General features: G+C 34.4%; 1 protein-coding gene across 3 annotated transcripts in view; it reads left to right on the top strand.

The window, feature by feature from the left end:
* The window catches only part of LOC135833337 (uncharacterized), an 83,172-nt gene that overhangs the window by 25,439 nt on the left and 42,137 nt on the right, over window positions 1-15,596 (top strand). For all 3 annotated transcript variants that reach the window (XM_065347087.1, XM_065347085.1, XM_065347086.1), the window contains exons 3-5: window positions 1,068-1,238; window positions 6,559-6,736; window positions 11,633-11,845. In XM_065347087.1, coding sequence (XP_065203159.1) covers window positions 1,104-1,238; window positions 6,559-6,736; window positions 11,633-11,845 — 526 coding nt within the window. In that variant the 5' untranslated portion in view covers window positions 1,068-1,103. The remainder of the gene's footprint in view (window positions 1-1,067; window positions 1,239-6,558; window positions 6,737-11,632; window positions 11,846-15,596) is intronic.

Raw genomic sequence — 15,596 nt, 5'->3', positions numbered from 1 at the left:
GGTAATTAGGATTAAACTAAGATCTTCCCATGGTAAAGGTTTTGGCAAATCGTTCATCGCTATTGAGAAGATGCAATATTGTGCTATATTAATTCTGGCAATTGTGCGGATTGTCGATATTAATTTTTCTCGCGATGAAAAACGAAACTTCCTTAACCTTGGTGGTTTTCCTTGGCGGTATGTGTCCATTTTAGTAAATGATTAATGGTCGTATAGGCTATGGTTGTTCCTTTTTAGAGGTCGAATAAATATGTATAAATTGAATCAACTTCTGGTCTTCTCACCAGTAACCACCCTATAGTCGTCGATCGATTATTGCAATTTTTTAAAATAAATTACCAGCGACGTTTATTGATGGGAAATTAAACTGCATCAATAATTTTCTCAAACCGAACCCACAGGCCACACTCGCGTTGTTTATTGTCCAAGTGGGGCTTATAGGCTTAGCCGGTATATTAATTTTGTTTTTTCAATAACCGTGAAAAATTAATATTGTTATCGACCGAAAGGACGTCTTTGCAATTTCTCAATTTTTTTTCTCTTTCAATTTTCAATAAGAATTAAACCGTGAGGCTAGACGACACAACAACGACACGCTGATCCCAACTCTTTTATCGTATATTTTGTGATAAAAAAAGAATTACGAGCCGGTATAAAAATTTTTAATTTCAAGAATCATTGCCAAGATCACGAACACGAACTAGAAAGATGGTAAAAACAGAATGTTTACTGTTGACGTTCTTTTTGCCCTTTTGAAAATTTTTTGCTCGCAGATTTTCTTTTCTGAGATCTCATCTTGTACGACTCTATAGCTACAATTTAGCTTTAAAATAAGGTTTTAAAAATTTTACGTCTATTTGAGTTGCCAATAAATTGATAAGGACGGTTTTGGCAACATTTTACAAGCTCGAGTTTTCCACTGATGATAGACGGGGAGGGAGAAGGGGTATAGTGAAACGAAAGCGAACGTACACGTGATTTTAGGATGATGGCTTGTGAGTTATGACTTAAGATGACGAATATGATTTTTATTTTAAAATGGACCATTTCGTTTGTTTATGTTTCAGTGTTGGATCGCTGTTCAAGATTGTTGTGGAGAAGTTATGCGTGGACCAACGAATAATACTAATACGGTTGAAGATACCGAGACCGAGGGGTCTTTTGAGGAAACGATCAGAAATGATAATTTGAGTGGTCATGTTATCTGTAGCAGAAGTGTATCGACGGCCTCGTCCAAGGTGAGGCTTTTTTACATTATTGAGTATACTTTAGGAGTACCTGATTGGAAGATTACCATGATGAAACATTTTGTATCGATGAAGTTTGCTAAATCACCAAAGTCATAATAATGTCTTACATTGCAGCGTGATTTTTGGATGTAAAATTCATGATTTTTGAAATTCAAACACGTAGTTTGTTTATCTTATCTCATGATAGTGATCTAAAATTTCGGCGTAGGTTCAATTTCTAATCGATTGGTTTTAATTTTGAGGTGGAAGGAGGGAGGTTGTTGCGAAAATTTGATCACAAGTTTCCTGAAAGTCATTTATGACATTTTTTGTCTTATCTGAGTGAATTTTTAATGTCATTTAATGAAAGCATTTTCTGTTTAATATGGACCTCTGATAGGTAAAAATTTATTTATCAAAAAAAAAAAATCAATTACAAAAAGTTGAAATATTTTAAAACCAAAAATTTTTCAAATTTTAACCTTGAATGTTACATTTTTGGGTGTTTCATTTTCTTCACAAGTACGAATAGGACCTCCAATCAAAAATCGATCATGGTTGAAAATCGATTAATCGAACCCCAAAAATCGATTTATTATCGATATTCGATTTTCAATTTCATAATTGATCAATCATTTTTCAACTGAAAATTAATTTTAGCTCATTTTCAAAAAATGAAAATGAAGTCTATATGTATAAAAAATCAATCATGATTAAATAATCGACTAATCGAACCCAAGAATCGATTTATTTGCGATTTTTGATCTCGTATGATCGATTTTATTCGAGATGAAGAATCAGTTTCATGGTCTTTTATTAACTTCAAAAGAATTGGACCACCTGATCAAAAATCGATCATGATTGAAAATCGAATAATCGAACCCTAAACTCGATTCATTTGCGATTTCTGATCTCAGATGAACGATTATGTTCCGAATGAGAATCAAATTTTACTTTTCGGCCTGAACCTTGATAACTCTCTCGATGAAAAATCGATTATGATCGAAAATCGAATAATCGAATACTAAAAATCGATTTATTTGTGATTTTTGAACTCATGTAATCGATTAATGTTCGATGTGCCTGAAGTTACCTTGCAAGATAATCTTCGCCTTGGTAAATCGGCAGGCGAAGTTACACTGTGCAAGTATACAGGAAAGTTACAGGAATCGTATTTTGAGCACACCACAGTACCAGACCATCAACTGACACATACCCAATAACCTTTGGACAACTTTTCTTGTACAGGAGGGGAGAGGGGGAATTTTAAGTGGAAAAATAGCCGATTTCGAGAATAAGAATTTGTTTACACCAATACGAAGAGGGGTGCACCCAAGGTGGTGATGGTACGTTGTAGTATATGCTAAGACTAACCTACCGTGAAATTTTCAGAATTTTTCTATGCATAGGAGGGGAGAGGGGGGAGTTTTAAGTGGAAAAATAGCCGATTTCGATGATAAAATTTTTTTTATACCAATACAAAGAGGGGTGCGGCCAAGGTGGTGATGGTACGTTGTAGTATATGCTAAGACTAACTTACGGTGAAATTTTCAGAATTTTTCTATGCATAGGAGGGGAGAGGGGGGAGTTTTAGGTGGAAAAATAGCCGATTTCGAGGATAAAAATTGTTTTTTACCAATACGAAGAGGGGTGCACCCAAGGTGGTGATGGTACGTTGTAGTATATGCTAAGACTAACTTACGGTGAAATTTTCAGAATTTTTCTATGCATAGAAGGGGAGAGGGGGGCGTTTTAAGTGGAAAAATAGCCGTTTTCGAGGGAAAAAATTGTTTTTTACCAAAACGAAGAGTGGTGCACCCAAGGTGGTGATGGTACGTTGTAGTATATGCTAAGACTCACCTACCGTGAAGTTTTCAGATTTTTTCTATGCATAGGAGGGGAGAGGGGGCGTTTTAGGTAGAAAAATAGCCATTTTTGAGGGAAAATTTTTTTTTGAACAATATAAAGAGGGGTGCATCCAAGGTGGTGAAGGTACGTTGTGATATACCTCGAGACAACGTACCATCACCACCTTGGGTGCACCCCTCTTCGTATTGGTCAAAAACAATTTTTATCCTCGAAATCGGCTATTTTTCCACTTAAAATTCCCCCCTCTCCCCTCCTATGCATAGAAAAATTCTGAAAATTTCACGGTAAGTTCGTCTCGAGGTATATCACAACGTACCATCACCACCTTGGGTGCACCCCTCTTCGTGTTGGTCAAAAACAATTTTTTCCCTAGAAAACGGCTATTTTTCCACTTAAAACTCCCCCCTCTCCCCTCCTATGCATAGAAAAATTCTGAAAATTTCACGGTAGGTTAGTCTTAGCATATACTACAACGTACCATCACCACCTTTGGTGCACCCCTCTTTGTATTGGTCAAAAACAATTTTTATCCTCGAAATCGGCTATTTTTCCACTTAAAACTCCCCCCTCTCCCCTCCTATGCATAGAAAAATTCTGAAAATTGCACGGTAAGTTCATCTCGAGGTATATCACAACGTACCATCACCACCTTGGGTGCACCCCTCTTCGTGTTGGTCAAAAACAATTTTTTTCCCTCGAAAACGGCTATTTTTCCACTTAAAACGCACCCCTCTCCCCTCCTATGCATAGAAAAATTCTGAAAATTGCACGGTAAGTTCGTCTTGAGGTATATCACAATGTACCATCACCACCTTGGATGCACCCCTCTTTATATTGTTCAAAAAAAAATTTTCCCTCAAAAATGGCTATTTTTCCACCTAAAACTCCCCCCTCTCCCCTCCTATGCATAGAAAAATTCTGAAAATTTCACGGTAGGTTAGTCTTAGCATATACTACAACGTACCATCACCACCTTTGGTGCACCCCTCTTTGTATTGGTCAAAAACAATTTTTATCCTCGAAATCGGCTATTTTTCCACTTAAAACTCCCCCCTCTCCCCTCCTATGCATAGAAAAATTCTGAAAATTGCACGGTAAGTTCGTCTCGAGGTATATCACAACGTACCATCACCACCTTGGGTGCACCCCTCTTCGTGTTGGTCAAAAACAATTTTTTCCCTCGAAAACGGCTATTTTTCCACTTAAAACGCCCCCTCTCCCCTCCTATGCATAGAAAAATTCTGAAAATTGCACGGTAAGTCAGTTTTGGCATATACTACAACGTACCATCATCACCTTAGCCGCACCTCTCTTCGTATTGATCAAAAAAAATAGTTTTCCTCAAAAAGGGCTATTTTTCCACCTAAAACTCCCCCCTCTCCCCTCCTATGCATAGAAAAATTCTGAAAATTTCACGGTAGGTTAGTCTTAGCATATACTACAACGTACCATCACCACCTTTGGTGCACCCCTCTTTGTATTGGTCAAAAACAATTTTTATCCTCGAAATCGGCTATTTTTCCACTTAAAACGCCCCCCTCTCCCCTCCTATGCATAGAAAAATTCTGAAAATTGCACAGTAAGTTCGTCTTGAGGTATATCACAACGTACCATCACCACCTTGGATGCACCCCTCTTTATATTGTTCAAAAAAAAATTTTCCCTCAAAAATGGCTATTTTTCCACCTAAAACTCCCCCCTCTCCCCTCCTATGCATAGAAAAATTCTGAAAATTTCACCGTAGGTTAGTCTTAGCATATACTACAACGTACCATCACCACCTTTGGTGCACCCCTCTTTGTATTGGTCAAAAACAATTTTTATCCTCGAAATCGGCTATTTTTCCACTTAAAACTCCCCCCTCTCCCCTCCTATGCATAGAAAAATTCTGAAAATTGCACGGTAAGTTCGTCTCGAGGTATATCACAACGTACCATCACCACCTTGGGTGCACCCCTCTTCGTGTTGGTCAAAAACAATTTTTTCCCTCGAAAACGGCTATTTTTCCACTTAAAACGCCCCCCTCTCCCCTCCTATGCATAGAAAAATTCTGAAAATTGCACGGTAAGTCAGTTTTGGCATATACTACAACGTACCATCATCACCTTAGCCGCACCTCTCTTCGTATTGATCAAAAAAAATAGTTTTCCTCAAAAAGGGCTATTTTTCCACCTAAAACATCCCCCCTCCCCCTCCTGTACATGAAAAGTTGTCCAAAGGTTATTGGGTATGTGTCAGTTGACGGTCTTGTACTGCGGTGTGCTCACAATACGATTCCTGCAACTTTCCTGCATACTTGCACAGTGTAAATTCGCCTTCTGATTTACCAAGGCGAAGATTATCTTGCAAGGTAACTTCAGGCACATTAATGTTCGATACAAAAAATTGAGGCTAGCCTCAAAAATTGACCATCCGATCAAAAGTCGATCATGATCGAAAATCGAATAATCGAATAGGTAATCGAACACCAGAAATCGATTCATTTGCGATTTTTGAACTCATGTGATCGATTAATGTTCGAAATAAAAAATTAGGGTTAGCTTCAAAAATCGATCATGATCGACAATCGATTAATCGAACACTAAAATCGATTAATTTTTGATCCGAAAAAATTTTTGACTGAAAAAATTTAAGTAAAAGTAGGTATTCTCAAACATTCAGGAATTATTTCAAAAAAAAAAAAATCGAAAAGGCAGCAATGTTTTGATAAAATTTTTAAAAAATTATGAGAAAAAATTATTTGACAAAAATGAAAATTAATGTTCTAATGAGAATTTGTGTTTTCGACTTTCTGTTGTGATCTTGAAAAGATTAGGTAAGTAGTTCTAGTTACATAAAACCTCAAGATTCCTGAAAAATGTTGAATCACCAGTTTCACCACCCACAGAATTCTTGAAAGAAAAAAGTTCCTAAGCTAGAAAATTTTAATATAAATTGTCTTTTTGACCATTTTTGCATCTGCAATTTGTCCTTGATCTTTATTTATTACACCTTGATTTTCTTCTTCACGTATAGTACATAATTTGATCGAAAATTTTCAATAGGTACGTTTTCAATTACTTAGTAGAAAAATGGCAACTTCTACGCCACCTACGATAAATTTTTGCATTTCAGCTGTTTATAAAAGCAATGAGAAACTATTTAACGTGTATACTTAATTATACAACATGGTATTTCTTCGTAAAAATGTTTCAATTCATTGTCAGTTTAATAAATTGTCGGCTAAATGTTCTACGAACGATTCGATCGAAATTCGCTCCATGTTTTAATGCCATTAATCCATCGACGTTTAGCTATTCGGCGAGAGGCGAGACTTGGCAAATATTTATTCGAATTTCTATACTTAATCTTGTTTCGTTCGTGACTCAAACGTCAGCGTCTTCTCATTAATGAAAATGCGTTAAAAATTGACACGTGCCATCGAATTAACATGATAATGATAGATATTTCAATTTCGCAGAAAGAAGAAGAAGATGGTACTCCGATCTGGAAAGTCGGACGTATGCTTATGGATTCGTTGAGTAAAGGCAAAATGCGCCGCAGTAAAATATTCGGAGCGCCTTTGGAAGATTTACCATTGAATTGCCAAGGAATGCCTAAAATAGCTCATCGATTGTGTTGTTATTTAGAGCAATATGGTAAGTTGAAATTTGAGAATTTAAATTCTCATCGTGTTTGTTTCTACTTATTATACGAGTATATCGACTATTCGCGATAATGTGTCTTTTCAAATGTATAGCAAGGTGGTACAAATTAGATAGAATTTATACTCCGATAGATGGTTATAAAGTTCAAAGGAGAGGAAAACTAAATGAGTTGAATGTAAATGAACTTCTCGATTTTATCCAGTCCGACTTTGATACGGTTTCTTTGATTATTTCAGGCGTTTAATTAAGATATTCTAGTATAGGTTTTCTCTTGAGAAAGACATCGGCGAATAACGAGGTCGCATTTTTAAAAACATTGCATCGTAGGTGGAAAGGGAAACCCAATCGCATCGTATGCACAGTAATTAGGCATCTCTTATAAGTTGAAAAAAAAACCAAACAAAAATATGAATAGCAATGAGATGCTTAATTTTGTATCGAAAGTAATCTATCTCGAAAATGAGCCAGTCAAGTGAAGAATATTGGTTAATAGCGCTATGCGGCTATGCTGCTATGTACCTAGTTGCATGCGTATTTTTTGCAATTGATTTTCTTTTTTCGTTATTTTTTAGGAGATTATTTTTGAAATATCTTAGGTATTTAAATCGAAACGTGATTTTCAAAAGCAAATGTGATCTTTTCTGGGTATAAGGAGAGGTGGAGGGAGGGGAAGAAAGGGGAGGATATTTTTCGTTGATGCCATTTTTTATGCAAAGCTTAGAATTAATTTTTTCCAAACCGAACAAGTTTTGTGTTATCGAAGTAAAAATTTAAGGTTCGATAACGTAACGAAAACGAGATGTTTATTTTTGTGTCCACCGTTCCTTTCAGTTTTTTTTTTTTTTTTTTTTAACTGAAAAGTGAAAGTAATAGTAAAATCAATTTTGTGCGATATTGTATTCCTGGATTGCTACTTTCTGCGAAAACCGAACCTAAATAGAAATGCCCAACTTTTGAATTTGATGCTCAAATGATAAAACATTTTTTAAAACGATCAAATAACCCTTTTAAAAACAATTTTCTAAATTATCCTCTCAACTCTATTTTTTTTTTTTTTTTTGTTAAAAATTAGTATTACAATGATAATTGCTTTACAGTTTTGCTTTGGAACAAATCCAACAGTTTTACGTTTAATTTTCGTTGAAAAGGTAAACAAACTAGGTCATGCAAAACGTCCTTTTCACTTTTCCTTCATAGGTAAAAAAATTGAAGAATTTTGCGTATATTATTTAGAAACCCATCCTCAAGGAAAAAGTGGCAACCCTGCGACTATAACCTCGCTCTTAGACTCTTAGATTTTGAAGATGTGTGGGTGGGAGAAAAAATAAAACAATCACAGCGGACCGTCTTTTGTTGCTATTGTTGTTCTTTTTTGAAAAAACTGTTAACATGTAAAAAAAAAATCATTGTCAAAAATCCAAATGTGTACAGGGCACGATCGATGTACCACCCCCCTTCCACCTCTTCTTTCATTACAGAAACACTATTTTAAAATTTGGAATTTGGAAAAAAATCTATTTTTTTGGTATTTATTTTGGGTGGGTTTCGATAGCAACTAAGGTGGCTCAAATTGACGCATCGAAAATTTCAGACCTTCAACTCTGGTACATATTTAGATGATAAGACCCTGCTGCTGCAAAATTTTGAAAAATTATTACAATAATTTTTTATACTTTCATTTTAAAATTTTTTTTATTGAGTGTCTTTAATATCATTATTTTGATTCAAAATAAATCAATACCACTCTTCAGCCATCAAAAAAGTAAAAAAACTGAAAAGTTCACAGATTGCAGTAAATTGTTTTCAAAATACGTGAATGATTTACCCAAGTTGAACAAATTTTTAACGAACGCCATTTTTTCGAAGTCTTTCGATCCTTTTAATTTTTTTGTGAGCTGGAAAATGGTTTTTATTCACCTATTTCAAAACAAAGTGTGACTCAAAAAGTCGAGGAAAACGTTTAAAAGGAGAAAAAATGACCTATTAAAATTTCGAAGTTGCGGATTCTAACCCTTATGAATGACCTTAAGAGGGGAAAATCGAAAATTGAAGTGGAGATTCTCGAAATAAGTCTATGAACAGTAAAAAAAATCGAGATATTTATTTCAAAATTACAAAAATTCGGAAAATTCAATTTTACCAGAACTTAAAATTCTTTGGAGGGAAATCTGAAACTAACAAAAATGAATTCCTGATTTTTTTCTTTGCAATTTTTAAAATTTGAAATATTGTTAGTTGGGTGATACGTACTTACAAACTTCTTTTGTCGATTATTTTACTTTTTTGCTCCTTTGCCTGTCTCCACATTCTTCCTCCCCCCCCCCAAAATTAGAAGACAAGTTATACTTTCAAAATCTAAAACCAAAAAGTATTTTGTTCTTTTATTTTTCATTTTTAAATTGAAATTTCAGAAGAGAACGGTCAGAAATGTCTTCTGTCTATTCGAATCATTAACGACTATTTTCATCACAATTTTTCTAGCTACCTTCAAAATCGAAGCCACCGTAGGTAAAATTATTTTCTAAGGAATCTCAGAATTTCAATAATGCATTGCCCCAAGCTCCTTCAATTTTGAAAATTGGCAATTTCACGAAATCACTCCACATTTTTTGTTAATTTCGAGAAGTTACATCAGAATTCATCTTCAAAGTCCACAAAATTTCGAACTTTTGAAAATTTATAAGAATTTGAGTGAAAAATAATTTTTAAAAATACAACTACTTACTTATAGGTAACTCTTTCAGTTTTGGAAATCACCATTTTATGAAAGAAACTTTTTTGTCTTCTTCCAAAAAGTATGCCAAAAGATCAGAAATTTTATTAAATTTTGTCAATTTGGGCATTTAGGATTTTCCCCTTGAATTTCTAGATTGTGTACGAGTAAGGTACATTTTAATCTGCTCCCTTCTCCTTTCTCAGTAGGTACACAATATGGACTAAAATTTCGTTCTGGACGGGTAAGACCTCTTCTGACCACCCCCCCTCACCAAAAAAAGAAATTGATGAATTGAAATTTCTTCGTAAAGACTCCATACGAAATACCTGCACATTTTTTACGAATTGTAAAACTAAAATTCACTCGAGATATGCCTTTAATTGAATTTTCGCAGGACGTACCGAATTGAAACCTTTCAAATATTAAAATCAACTCGAGTATCATTATAAACACTCGTGTTTGTTGTTCTTTTTTTTTTCAAGTTCACTTTCCACGGTGATCCCCCCTGGGAAATTTGTCAAAACTTCAATGTAGGTACCTATTTATTAATCAATTTTCATTGATAATTTCATGCCAACCAGCTGTAAATTTATCCATTAAGAACGTAGTATCATTAAATTGTTAAAATTGCCTTCTGTTGGTCAATTTTAGCCACCACTGTAAACGATAATATAAATTTTAATCACATCGCGCCGCCTCGTATAATTAATTAATTTCTGTCCGTCGTTTAAACTACCAAATAACCGACAAGTAGTTGTTTTTTTTTGCTACTTAATTGTATTTATTCCACTCTCGCTCTAAGTGTGGTCAACTTTTTAACACAATGACCGACACGAATTATTAAAAGCCATCTCGCTTTTTAATTTTTCTCCCTCGAGGGTTGGTAGAGAACGCTCGACGTTGTTTTCAAGGAGTTGGTTTTACGTTATCGCCTATCGTTCGTGACTTAACGATATGAATTTTTTATGGGTAACTCGGGCAAAAAAAATTCGACTTCTAGAGGTCGTTATCCCTCTTCCTCTTCCTTTTTTCTTACGTACAAGAGAAAGGAAAATGGCATCAAGGTCGCTGTCGCTGGTTTCAAATTCAAAAAACTTGACGAAGGTGTCTTCTCTTTGCCCCCTCTTGTGTCTATAATCCATTAACGAAAGTGTGAAAATGGTATCGGTGATCGAAAGTAAACGAAAGGAAAAACTTCGACGTTGAATATTGTTTTGGAATTTTATACCTAAGCCTTCTTCTATGTATATTCTGTTGTATAGGTAATCTTATCTTCATCGTTCGTAGATTCTATTTTTATGATGTTTTGCAATCTTTTCACGTGTTAGAATAACGCATCGATTATCGTACAAATCTATTTGAAATGATAGGAAAAAAATTCACACGTCGTGTAGGTATACCTAAAGAATACAGATTTCGTACATTCACATTTATATGCATATTCCACTTTCAATTATGTAATACGAAAACACTTCTTTTCGATGACTCATTCGAGTGTTGTGATTGTTTACGTGGAGGTCGTTTAGATCGAATTCGATGACCGAATTATGATTAATGGCTGTTTAAATACACCATAAGGACGTGGAAAACTCGCAACGTGATCCATTTAAGAGCCAAGTACATCGCTACTTGCGCTCGTTCGAATTTATCTGTCTCCGCAAGTGGTAAAATATCGACGAGTAAGGAATAAATGAATGGTAAATTGCGTTAAGAATTGCGAGAAAAGCTCTTCTGGGAGATTCCAGGAAGGTATTTCGCTCAGATCGTTTACCAATTATGGAGATTTCAATTATTTCTCCGCCACGTTGAAAAAAAATTCTATAAAGTATGCCCATCTTTATATGGCAGATGTCGTATAAGTATCTATAAAGATTTATGCAAAGTAATGACATTGTATTCAAGAACGTACATATGGGTGAAGTGATCATAAACGACGTATTTTTCTCTCTCTTGTCGTCTACTTGGATTTATAAAACGATTATATTCTTATACGAGGAATGAAGATTCGTGTATTAGTGTTACATAATGAACTATAGGTAGAGGTAATACACGTTTGGAAACAGTTTTTTTTTTTTTTTTACATATTTGCATCGTAATTTATAATTTTTATAATAATACTGATTTTAAATACCTAGTTAATTAACGGTCTACGATGTTCGTTTGTTTTTCAGGCTTGAAAGAACCAGATCTATTCGGAGTTTGCAAAAAACAAGGAAAGCTCGTAGAAAGATATAAGATTTCCTTCGATCGTGCCGGTGACGCTGATTTAGAAAGTTGTAACGATGTTAAAGTAATTGCGTCATTGTTGAAGTTATGGTTGCACGATTTGCCTCATCCCTTGATACCTCAAAGGTTGATAGCCAGATTAACAACGGTTTTTCAAAGTAAGTTGGTCGAGATGAACGAACCGAACCAAACGGTAGATCTTGGAATAACCGCCGCCGATAGCCTTAAACGAATCGCTAACTCGAGTCTGCAATTAGCTAGGTTATAAAAAAAATGCGAATTTTAAAATTTTAACGTTTCGTGACCGTATGTATGTACTCGTAGATGATAATTTATGGAGTGGAATGATTCGTATTCGAATTACCTACTGCTACGGTATATTTAATTATACCTCGCGTCGACAACCGGTTTTCCTTTTCGTAGTTCGCGAAAGAGTTTACGATTTATCGAAGGCAAAGGGTGAATTTTTTTCGCAGATGGAATTTACCTGCAGCAATTTTTGGTCCGTCAAAGTGTCGGACGTATTTTTTGTTTTGGTAGGAAAATTAGGTACCTACTTTTAATAAGCGTTCTAATATAGGTTAGGATATTGTGGAGAAAAAAATGTGTTGTGTTGCATTTTCAGGTAAATAAGACCACTGATATGTGGTGTTATAGTCAGTCGTATGTATAGTTAAGGTATTTGAATTTTTGAAGTAATCTGCTGTGGATTGATGAGTTTCTTGTAGAATTGTCAACTCGTAGAGGTTTCGATTTTTTGAACGACTCGAGATTGACTGGTCTTGGTACTTGATTGTGACATTTTGAGTTATTTTGAAATTTTTGAAATTTTTCTAATCCAACTTATTGAGAAAGATTTTTTTTTCACATTTTGTCCGTCTGAAAAATTGTGAAGTGTTTCGAGTTAGGGAGTTCAATGTTGATAAACGAAAGTTGAACACGTTTTCATAGAATGGTCGTTGATTTTTTTTTTTTTTTTTTTTTTAATTTCGAAGTGTCTAATTTTGATCAAAGAAAGTACCTATCCTAAAGTTTAAAACTTTTAAACTGTTCAAAAAAATTCGAGAAAGCATTTTCAATGAAATTGAGGCAGAAAGTTGAAATGAGGTGTGTACAAGTAGCCTGTTTTCAATTTCCCAAATTCATTAATAATGATTTCCAACTTTTCCGGAACCTCCAGCACATCTTTGGATTTTCCAATAACCAAAAAATTCCCTGAAAAGGGCTTAAATGAAATTCATCATCAATTCCTGCAACAAACTTCGACTGGGGGTTTTGTGGTAAGCTTTTCCATCGAGCAAGTCCAAATTGGCTCAAGGATAATTTGATCAATTCTTTTCCGTAGGAAATGACCGGAATTCAAAATTTTTCATACAATCAAAAATATAAATTCAGCACGTGAAATTTTGCTAGAGGTCAGAGAAGTGATGTAGAAAGGTCATTCAAATTAAAAAAATTGCCAAAAATCGAGATATGAAATTCTGCATTGTCATATATTTTTGGATAGTCTTTCACATTTTTTGTTTTTTTCCAAAAATTTGTCTGTAATTTGAAAAAGTAAACTTGTGAATGTTTCTGCTCTCTAACTTAATTCAGGGATTCCGGACCAAGCCTTTTTTCCCTTTCGAGGAATTAATCACCTTGATAAAAGTGGAGTTGAAAAAAAAAAATAGAATTTAACTTGAACAAAGTAATGGAAATTATATTATTTTGAATTTTATAAGCAAAGTTTAGATCGCGAGCAACATTATGATTGATTCTGAATTCTGATTATGAATCTCAGCATAGAATTGAAAAAAAAATAAGATCGAGAGGTGAATTTTTTCACTGTTCTGCAGATTTATAATTTTAATGAATTTTGGTTGTATTTTTTTTTTTTTTTCATTTTTTTAAAACACTTTCAAATTTTGAAAACAAAAAACCAAAATTATGGCTCATTTTAACATCTATAGGCCTCTTCCTCCTAAAAATAAAATTCTAATTCAAGATATGTTGCAAAAATTCAAAAAACATTTGAAAAATCTGTTGCTTCAAAATTGAAGTTGGTTCGAAAAGCTGGCGAATTTTGATCACTTTTTAAAATGTTATTTTCATGTCAGAAAAATGTTATGCTCTATTGTTAGATCAATTATTGAACCCCTTAACCCCCCCCCAGCGTGGTCCCAAGATGTCTTGATCATTTTTTTGATCAGATGGGTTGAAAATGATTCATCTGCATGAAAGCATTTTTTTCATCTGTTTCAGATTATTCAGGTTCCTGCTTGATATTTTTTGTCATTTCGTGAGGGCTGGATTCACGTTATCTTCAAGGGCAGAGAGGGCAAAAAAATATCTTCAATCATTTTTCCGTTTTTTTTTCCAAAATTGAGGGAGAGGCAGGAGGCTGGAAAATGACTCTCGCTGCAAAATGCAAATCATACATACCTATCCGAAAAAATTAAGTATAAATATGAATTTGAGCTCGGCTTTCTCGAAAACCTAATGAACTATTCTTGAGAAAATTCAGGAGCGAAGGTCAGGAGGTGAGGGGGGGGGGGTCATAGGGGCCTCTGATTGGCAAAATAAATCAATATTCGAACTCCACGTCTGAAAATTAGCAACAATCAATACTTCACTTCAAGTCCATTTTTTTTTTTTTTTGAATTTTGATTGAAATTGAGGATCTGAATGCTCTCCAAGGTATGTTGAGATCCTATTTTAAAAATCAGTTTGTCGTAAAAGGAGTAAAGAAAGGACATTTTCTGTAATTTTTTTTCAAATTTTCAAGTGTCAGTTGACTTTTTTACTTATCATGAAAAATTGTGATCTGTCACGAGAAAACCAACCTAGTGTCCAAAATGTAAATTTTACAGGAAGGACATTTGAAGTTTTGAGTCTATGTATCAGGCGATTTAAAATTTGTGGGTCCGTGAAACTTGCACCACTTTTGGCCCCCATGAGTGCCAACATAACCCGATATTTTTTTTTCAGAATCATCACATTCAAGGTTGCCAAGTCCAATAATCAAAATTTCTCAAAATCAATTTTTTCGATTTTTTAAAATTTTTTGCCAAAAATGTGGCGAAAAGTACCCGAGTATGAATTATTAATGAAGAATAAGTTATTATTATTAAATTTATCACGTTTCTTAACAAATTTGTTCAAGGTGAAAAGAGTTGATTTTTCCAGCTCAAGCTTTACTCAAATTTCAAAATATGGCACAAATCCTCCAAATGTGGGCCGATTATTGCAAAAATTTGCATTTCAACTCCCCAGAACATACCTTTCAAGAAAATAATAAAAAAAATTTTTTTGAACTTTTACTGCAGTTGCTCTATTTTTTTGACCTCGGATTTAGGGTCAAGAGAATCGTTCGCGAACGTTTCAACCCCCACAGTCGGATTCAGCACCCAAGTACTACTATTATCCACCATAAAAAAGATATCGATTTTTTGAACACTAAGCTGGTTTTCAGTTCATTGAAATTTTTGAATTGTAATGACTCATTTTTTCAATTTAATCTATCTAAAACCCTGTGGAAATTTACTTCGAGTTCCAAATTTAGGTAGTTTCTCATCAAATCACAAATGCGTCAAAATTATAAAGCCCATCTCATAACCCTTTGGAGGACTTCGATGGGAATTATGGTCACAAATTCACAGCTGACCATCAAAGTAAAATTTGAAATCAGAAACGTTATTTTTCTCAACTGTTTACATAGCAATTCCTCTCATAACGTACTATTTTTTTGCGAAAGCACAGATTCTAAAATTGGTACCGAATCGAGGTCTCAAGGTAATTGCGAATTCTCCGAAAAAATTCTACTCCAAAATGAAAAATGATCGTTATAACGAAGATCGTTTATAAATACATACCTATTACCTACATAAGTTTAACGCGGCCATTACACCTGGTGCGTTTCATTTTAAC

This window comes from Planococcus citri, chromosome 1 (assembly GCF_950023065.1).
Source record: "Planococcus citri chromosome 1, ihPlaCitr1.1, whole genome shotgun sequence".
NCBI lineage: Eukaryota > Metazoa > Arthropoda > Insecta > Hemiptera > Pseudococcidae > Planococcus > Planococcus citri.
Note: the sequence above shows the minus strand (reverse complement) of the source record. Positions and strands in the feature narration are given on the sequence as shown.